Source organism: Passer domesticus, chromosome 8 (genome assembly GCF_036417665.1).
Source record: "Passer domesticus isolate bPasDom1 chromosome 8, bPasDom1.hap1, whole genome shotgun sequence".
NCBI classification, from domain to species: domain Eukaryota; kingdom Metazoa; phylum Chordata; class Aves; order Passeriformes; family Passeridae; genus Passer; species Passer domesticus.
In genome coordinates this window covers 24,274,533-24,284,009 of record NC_087481.1, presented here as the reverse complement: position 1 = coordinate 24,284,009, position 9,477 = coordinate 24,274,533, and the positions used below count along the sequence as shown (strand labels likewise).

General features: G+C 39.4%; 1 protein-coding gene across 3 annotated transcripts in view; it reads right to left on the bottom strand.

The window, feature by feature from the left end:
- Nucleotides 1-2,573: 2,573 nt before the first annotated feature.
- MYPN (myopalladin) overlaps nt 2,574-9,477 on the bottom strand; it is a 47,352-nt gene continuing 40,448 nt past the window's right edge. For all 3 annotated transcript variants that reach the window (XM_064429696.1, XM_064429693.1, XM_064429695.1), the window contains 2 exons: nt 9,343-9,476; nt 2,574-7,303 (listed from right to left, as the gene is read on the bottom strand). In XM_064429696.1, coding sequence (XP_064285766.1) covers nt 7,137-7,303; nt 9,343-9,476 — 301 coding nt within the window. In that variant the 3' untranslated portion in view covers nt 2,574-7,136. The remainder of the gene's footprint in view (nt 7,304-9,342; nt 9,477) is intronic.

Here is a 9,477-nt window from a genome sequence, read left to right as displayed (position 1 = left end):
GGTTAATTGTAATCCCCTGTATTCCCCATTCTCTTAGATTTTGTTGTGCTAATGGGACATGAATGTTTATTGATACCTTTATTTATAACTAGGAATATTGCTGCTGGGAAAATTTTATCTAATGCTGTATTGGTTTTGTTTCTTGGGAGTGTGCAGTGTTGAGGTTGGGAATTTCAGTTTACTGTAGTAGTGAAGGCAGCAGAGTAAATTCTGTGTAGTGCACAGACAGCTGTCTATTGATTATCTGCCAAAGCCTTCTGGGGAGTGAGTTGAGGTGATGGGAAAGTTTGATCATTAAAAATTCTGTCTGAGTGCAGTTTGATAAGCAGATAATATCCATGCTGGTTGGGACTTCTCAAACACAACTACTATTCAGTAAATCATTGATTTAATAGCTTTCCTTTACAAATGCTTCAGTGACATTTATGAAATATAAACTTGACAGTTTGACTTGGGTTTGATTATTGCTCCCAAATATTTCCTCCCCACTGACTTTTTGATGCTGGTCAGGTAATGGCTCTGAGCCACCTTCTGTACTGGACTTTGCTGATGTGGGCATTTCATGCCCCCTCCCATTAAATAATTATTGTTTCTATTAGGCCTCCAGATCAGCCGAAGCTTAGATGCTCAGAGCTTGGTGTATTCTTAGAGGCTGAGTTTTGTCTGCTCATCAATCTTTGTCCCACTGAACAGTGCAGTGCAAACCTGAAATACTTTTGTTTGTAGTATCAGTGCTACATCTGCTCCATCTGTTCAGTTATCACTGTCATTCTAGAACCACGTTATTGTGGGAGCTTTAGGGATGCCAATGCTTGCTTCATTTAATGTGTCTTGTATATTGTACAGATATGTGTTTCACTGTTGAAACTCAGTGTGAAATTCTAATGAACTATTTGTGGGAAATTATCCTCTATCTTTCTGAAAGGACTTTCTGTAGTATTTGAAGCTACAGGTGCTGTGCTTCTATAATTCTTCTAATCATATCACCCTGTTTTGACAGGCCCAGAGTTGTTTTTGAGCTTGGAACTAGAGTGGCATTTTTAACTACAGGGACTTTGCAGTGGCTAAAAGCAGAATTAGGGTAGCACATTCCCAAAACATGTGTTAGTAATAAAAACTCAGTGCTTTCTTCCTTATCATCAGCATGTCTTTCAACTTCCACTCATCCCAAATTTTTAGGCTTTTGTCTTCCATCTCACCATTCATGAGGTATTTAGTGCACAGTCCATCTTGTACTATACATACACACAGGGCAAGTCTCAGTTCTTGACTGGAATTCTGAAATGGTGCCACAGTACCCATTCTTCAAAGTAAAAATGTCCCTGACTCAGCTATACATTTGTAAAGTCAATGCCAGTGCAGCTTCCTCCTGTGGGGAAGCATGAGTATCATTAGGTAGTTCAATATTTAGCTCACTCCCTCTATATTGTTAAGTAAAACTTTCCATGTGAAATCTTTGTGGAAGTCCCTCCTGTGATGGAATTCACTCGCAACAAGTTTTTAGAAAGTACTATTTCCAGGCCAGAGGCATTGATTTGCCAAAGGAAGCTCTTGCCTTAACATAGGCACCCCTACTCTTGGGATTCCTCTATTTGAGCTGAGCAATATGGAGGCAGTTCTTTGTAGTTTAGGGTGAAATTTAACCAGATTTTAAAAATAATTCACAGAAGAGCTGCTTTTTGCTCTAAGTATGTTCAGCTCTTCTATTTCTACAAAATATCCACAGGAAAAAAACAGGTGCACTGAGGATGAAGACATGTTTGTTCATGGAAGAAGCTGTCCAGTGTTTCCTCTACACAGATATCTTTAAAAAAACCCATTTATTTCACCTGGTACTTGTGGACTTCCTAAAAATTCTCTATATTTTAAACTTTAATTACATGTTAAGCAAACCTGGCTTCAAAACCCCTAACCAACCCCATGTATAATATTTAAATGTCTCTTCTACTAAAGAGTACATTTTCATATTGTCTACTAATTTTTTTTCTAATTTGTCGTTCAGTTTTCATTTGTACAGAAATAAGTATGCAAAAATATATCTTACAAAATTTGCTTGAAGTGTCTGCATATGTAACTCCAAGGAATAAGAAGTTCATTTTTGACTGGCTTTCTGCAGCCTGGGGTGTGTAGTAATATTTTTTATTGCATCTCAGATTGTCTTCAATGTTTTTCCATTTCTTTACAAAACTGTGTTTCCTGTTACTAACAGTGTGATCATAAAGGATGGGCAGTTGCTGAACAGAATTCCCACTGGCATAAATGGAGACCCCCATTTAAATTCACACACACATGGCCCAAGATTTCTTTTGATTGTGCAAGAAATGGTTCCTTATAGTGGACTATACATATATATATAGAGAGTGGATGTATATATATATATATATATATATATATATATATATATAGAGTGCCAGGCCCCTGAGCCTGAGGGGCTGCAGCACTCAGGGATTCCAGGGCAGAGGGGGACAGGGAACAGGAGACTCTCAATGAATGTTTGACACACGATGGAGTTCTGCTATGGCAGGCTGTAGGTAGGAGTATATCTTAAAACTGATGGGAACTGATACCAAGAATTGTTTAAAAAAGCAACAACTTTATTTCACAGCTACCTGCTAGAAGCATGGCTAGTATATAACTTGACAATATTTATTATTTTTTTTCTAAATAATGTAGTCTGATTTCATTAATCAGCTGTCACAGCAAAGTTCTGAGAAAACTTCTGGCATTGTTGCACATTGTCACAATTATTTTCACAATTATTATGTGAAGGACACAGTCTTGTATGCAATCTGAAGCATTCATTTAAGTTCAGGTGAGATGAAGGGAAATACATTACTGAACAGGCAGGTGGGTTTTTTTCCTTTCATGTGCAGTTAAAATACACTATAAAACTGATGTGAGCATTTTTCTTATCAGTGAGAATGACTTTTGAAAAAAAAATTAAAAATATCAACTTTCATCAAGAAGAAATATTAGCTTAGAATGTTAAAGCTCAAAGTGAATATTTTCGTATTGGAAATAATGAGGCAATTTTCAATGAATCACTTCTCCAGTATTAACAGCATAAATATTTCATTAGGTTTTGTAAAGACATTTTTCAGAAACTAGTGCTTTTAAACCTGGTAGAATTAAGAACACAGTTCTTAAATGAATCTGTATTCCAGATTTATTGGTTGAAGTACCTACAATTGCTGTAAACAATCGGGACTGGCAGTTGTTTACATATTGAGATGCAAACTGCAGACTTGGGTTTTCCTTTTTGCAGTGTGTGCTCTCATCTCCTCGTGGTAGCAGATGTGAGGCTTTCAGAAGGGTTGCTCCACTTCCATGTGGAAGCAAGGAACTCAACCCAGTGGTTCAAAGGCAGGAGGTCCAATGACATCAATGCATTGATGTAGGCTGGGTTTGCATCAGTCTGGACCAAAGGTTTGAAGCAGAAAGAAAACTGTTTGAAATGTAGAATTGCAACCCAAAAGATGTCATTTCTGCTGTAGTGTGCAATATACTGTGCCTCTGATTGGCTGTACTCCAAACCAGGACTAGGAGAAAAGGGGAAACCAAATCAGCCTACAAGATTGTGAATCAGTGAACACTTGAGAGGTTCCAAACGTGAGCATTTCTATATCACACTTACTCAGCATTGTGCTCCACATTGTGGTGGCTTCATGGATTTTGGAAGTTAAGAACTAACAGTGCCTTCAGTGGCAGGTGTAACATGAAATTTTGTTGCTGCAGTAGCCTGCCCAGCATTAGAGGATGAGAGGCTGTGTTGATGTGAAGTGGAACTGGCTGTTCAGTGAAGAGCAGCCAGGTTGTTCAGGAGGGAGCAGAGTGGCTCTAGCACATCCTGACATGTTGTGGCAACACGGGACTGTTCTACTGTCCTTCCCTTCCACAAGCCTTTTCCCTTGTCTTTTCCACCACTTAACAACACAGGTGTTATTTTGGTGTCGTTTCCTTGCAAGTTGTTCCTTGTGACGAGCACATCTACAGCACCTGTCAGACAGCATTGGCATCCTGCCCACAAGCTGCCTTTGCAGGCTCCCTGCAGGGGCTCAGCACACCCAGAGGGGAAACGCCCTGCAGCAGTTAGGGAAGAAAATGTAACACCTACAGACCATTTGGGACCAGGACAGGAGTCACTGAAAGGAATTGAAATTGCTGACTTCTGCATTCGTAGGGAAATGTGAAGGGTTTTGATCTTTTTGCTAGGAAATACTGTTCAGGAGAGAATATTACAGCTCAGCTAGCACATTTTTGGTGATCTGCCTTCTGTAGCCTGACTCTCACTGAGATTTCTGGGGCCCCTTCTTGAATGACTAAGGATTAATCCTCATACACAGGTCTTTGGGAAAGGTCTTTCAGCTTCTTGTCCTCCCACTTCCAAAGAACTGAATGGACATTTAAAGAAACATTTTACCTCATGATGGTCAGCATGTCAGCTCAGGTTATAATCTGTTTGGGGACACTCCTCTGGTGTTGCAGAGAAAAGGTGAAGACAGATGGTTTGCATGTTTGCACTTTGTCTTTCAATTTGCATTGAGTTTTTGGTGTCTGATGCTGTAAAATGTGAACACCACTGCTGCTGTCAGTAATACTGGTCAGTATGATTCCAGCAATGCTAACCATGTACTTGCCAGAGGAGAGTACTAACATTCCTTTCTTCTACACTGTGTGAAGAACTCCTGTAGCTGGGCTTGTCTAATGGGTTAGATTTCAGGAAAAAAGGAAAAGTTTGTGCTTGCTTGAATTCTTAGTTCCTACTTAGCTGACAGGTAACTTAATCCAGGTAGGATATCTAGACAGGTATTGGAAAAGAAAATAATTTAGGAAGCATGGAGTGATTTAGGTCAGGGGATCATCTGGGCCAGCCCCTCAATGTCAGCCAGGAAAAGGGGCCACAGGGGACTTCCAAGCAGGCAATCTCTTGACTGTGCTGAGGGATAAAGCCTGATGGCCAGTATAGAACCTGGAATACTGGAGTTCTCTCTACTCCAATACTCTCATTTCACAAACCTACTCTCTGGTTTGTGAAATGATGGGAAGACCATGGCTGTAGATGTGAGTTTGATCTTTTGTGTCTTAATTTCCTACCTTTCCGTTTCCCAACAGCACTGAATTAAGCAAGCAAAATCCAATAACTTTTCTTGGATTATTTTTCCAAGAGTAGTAACTAATGTGGGAAACTTGAAATTTTGGGTGTAGTTTTGGAATCCTTAAGCCATTCTAAGAACCAAATGAAGGTAACAGGAGCAGTAGATTCTCTATCCTGGAAGATCAGACCCACATTATGTCTTAGGTTCTGCATCTCATTACTGAAGTCACTTAACTCAATGCATCACTCTGAATAGCCATGAGTTTTATTTAGGCTGCCAGGGAAGAGGTACAGTGTGGGCAACATCTGCTTTCCCTTGGAAATGCCTGTACCTTGTTTTGACTCTTAGGATGAGACTGTGTTTTAGCTTTCTGGTCTGTCCAGTCTGGGTTGAGTTGCCTGAGATTCCTAACAAAAGTATAAGAGTTATAATGATGGGGTTTTTTTATGGTGTTCACTCAGGTGGGAAGTAAAACAACACAAGAAATTCACCTCCTCTAAATCCTGAGGGAATCAGTGTTAGGAACAACAGAAGCTCTATTTGTGGGAGCTCAGTGAAAGACATTCTCTTTCTCAGTCTCTGGCTATATCCAATATTCTTTTGCTCTTAACATAACTCTTCATTTTTTTCTTTGCATATGGAGTTTTTTAAAGTTAAAATTTTAAGTTTGAAGAATCCCCAAACATCGTCTAAAATGAAAGTACCTGTTAAATTTTTTTCTATCTCTGTGACTTTGATCATGGCTTTGTGGCATTCTGCAGCCATGTGGAAAGCAGTAAGTAAGAAGTGCTTGAAACCAGTGTCTAGAGAGAGGGTTAGCAGTAATTTGAAGATGCAGGGAAACATCTTAAACATCCACAGATTCTTACAGCTGGGGCTATTGATGTAATTGCATAGATGCCAAATATATTTAAATCAATCATTAAGTGTTGTCACTTAACACCTTCTGTTGAGCTTTCATTAATTTGCCTTATTTATTACTACTGTTGGGGTTGTTTAGCTTTTTACATATAACTGTTGCTTAACTTCTTAACTTTTGTATATTAACAGAATTTTCTGTCTTCCTATTAGACACTACACTTGTGATTGTTTCCTAAATGGGGGTGAAAATGTACCAGGTCAATTCGTTTCCATTTAGCTATAAAATGAGCTAGATGGTAGATGCACATTAAAAATTAGGAAAAAGAGACTGATATTTAAAAGCCATGAGTGACAAGTTTGGTATCATCCATGTTAAAGTCAGAGGATCACTAACATGGTAAAGAAAAAAGTATGAAGCACATCTGGTAAATAGTTTCAGCTATGGGCTCAAGAGAACATGCTCCAGACAAGAGGAATTTCCATTTCCTATGTGCCTTAAGCACATGCCCTGTATCTTATTTTATGAACCCTTACACCAAGAATACACAGTTCATAGAGTACACACACACACAGATATAAATATTTAGGGTATACAGCTGTACCTACATGAAATACTATAATTACCTAGCCTGGAGTTCAAAAATTCTAGAATAGGCTGGCATAATAATAATATATAAAAATGAGTTACATCTTTTCCATTTAACTTATGCTTTGTGATTATTTGGCATGTTTTTTTAAAAATTACATTCAAAGTCTTGTTGTTTACCCTCATTCAGGATTGGTGTTACTGTAATGTCAGTGTTTTCACTGGCAGTATTCCAGCTAATCATCATCAATCCTTACCATGGCAGCTACAGTGCAGTAGCTCTAATTCAAGAAGTAAAAGTGGTATTGGCTTTTAGGTGCTGAAAACTATGTTTACTATGTAATTCTTAGCAAACTACACAGTACTGAATTTATTGCACAACACTCCATACCACAATTATCCTGCATTAAAATCATATGCAAAAGTCTTGTACGATATGTTACTTGCAGCATTTGCAGCAGCAGAACACTTAATTACAAACGAGTTGCTTGTAAACCTTGAGCATCGTGAGTTGTACCTCTTTTGTTTTTATTATTTAGTTTTTCACAGTTCTAAGTATCTCCGCAGGTGCAACTGGAACAAGTGTTTGTTTTTCAAAGTTCTTCGCTCTCCACCAACTTTTGGGCTGGGGCTGAGAAGAGCAGGGGGCCCTCAGGAGCTGGGAAGGAGAAGATGTCGAGTCCTTGGCTGCTGAGGTTCGTGTAGCGGCTGCCCCCGGGGCGCAGCTTCACCGCTTGTGGAATTTGACGGTGCCACTGAGCTGCAGCGACAGAAACACAGTGGGCTCTGTAAACCTCTAGTTTGGGTCACAAAGAACCGGTGGAAATCAATCCACACACCCGGAAATTGCTTCCAACATCCCTGAAGAGAGCACAGCGTTGGGCTTTCTGGGTTAGGGTCTGCTCTTTCAGATATTATCATTGGTATTGTTTGGATGTTCAGCAGTTCTATTGAAGTCTACAGATAAAGTTTCATCCCTGTTCAATTCAATGGCAATGTTTGCATGGATTTCACAAAGTCCAAAATTTAATGATTAAATCTTTGGAGCCTTCTCCACAGCCCTTGCAATCAGAACTAAAAACATACATAGCATGAACAGAGATGAACAAAGCGGCCAGGGCTCTGATTCTGTTCTGCTTCACCCTCTGGATGATTTGTCTTCAAGAAAGTGATTGCAATTTTTATTGCCATGTAGTAGTTACAATTACTAACATGTTTTCTAAATTTTTAAAAAATCCTGAAATAAGTGTATTCCAAAGGCACGTATTCAGTAATTTAAAAGTACCATTCTCCATGCTCCCATATGAACAAATACTGCTAAAATTTCCTAAAAATATCATATTACATAATACCTAGTAGTTGCTATCCCTAAAGCACTTCAGACAAGGGAAAAATGTATTATCTTTGCTAGTGTTTATCCATATGGGTGTGCATCCAAATTACAGACATATCTGTCAGCAGTTAAAATGAAAGGGTATGAAAATGGAAGTCAAGTTCAGGCTCCAATGCTCTGAGGTTTTTAGTGTGGGAGACAACAACCTACATGTTAAGCATTGATAGGAAATGTCTTTCCATGCTGAATTTTGAGCCTATTTGGAAATATTTTAAAAAGAGCTTCCTTTTTTCTTGCAGCACCAAATTTGTTTATATTTGAACTCATTATTTACTCCTTATTATTTTTCTTTGCATGCAGAATTGCAAATATCAGGCCACACCTTCAGTCTCTCGACCCTATCCATTCAAAATAGCACAAACAAAAATTACTTCTTTCACTCACTTTGGGGTGTGAGTTACATACATTAGAAAATATGATTTGACTTGGGATGCATTTCATCTGTATTTTTCCTATTTGTGCCTTGAATCCTTCATTTGAATATTCACGTCTTTCAGCATTTAGATACCTAAGGAATTTTGAAATTTTGTTTGACCTTTCTCAAATCAGCCTCCTCCTAGCCCTCTCCTGAGCCTTCCATTACTATTGCCCATACCACCACAAGGTGGCAGGAGGCTGACAGAGATGCACTGGTGACTCACTTCTGATAATTGGGTGGGGTTTAAAAACCAAAATGGACATATGAGTTTGAAAACATGGGCTCTTTTTTTCTTTCAAGGGTCTGGTTCTAATCCAACCAATTTGTGGAATATATATATATATATATATATGTGTGTGTGTGTGTGTGTGTGTGTGTATATATATATATGTGTGTATATATATATATATTCTCCAGTTTGTGGAACATGCTTTCTGTTTTATTATGCTGCTCAAGTGATCAAAATACTCTGCTTTTTCTATTCCATCTTGCAGAGATGGCAGATTAATGATGTGCTGTAGTTCTTGAGGTGGGCTGGGGTCTTCTGAGTCCTAGACAAAGGTATTGGATGTAAAGTAGCCCCCATCAGCTAGGCTTGGTTTGCACCCCCATGCTCTGTGGAAGAAGGGTTCTGCTTTCTTGTGTGCAATTCTTTGCTCTGCCAGGTCAGGGCTGTTGCACAGACTTGTTAGAGGAGGTAGTAGAGTTAAGGTTCAACATGAAAATGTGTGCTTATATGTCTAGGGCTTCTGGGAGGTGGACAGTGGGAGTAGAGAACATTGTGCAAATCCCTGCTTTGGCTTTTTGTCCCTACCGTCCTTTACAGCGGTGCAGCAGGGCTGGTTTGGCCATTTAGCTGTATCATTATATCTCTTCTGGGGCTTATGAAGCTGTGGCCACGCTGTGACACTGATCTCTAACCATGTCACAGCCAGACTAAGAAGCAGTTGGGGCCTTGCCTTTCCCTTCTTTCCCAGGCAATACCTACCATATATGTCAAGTCGAGCAGTACAGGAGACAATGCCAGCTTCATTCTTTGCAGACAAGGTGTACCAGCCAGCATCTGCTTTCTTGGCAGGTTGGATCAGGAGGCAGACATACCCTGTTGTATCTTGATGCATGC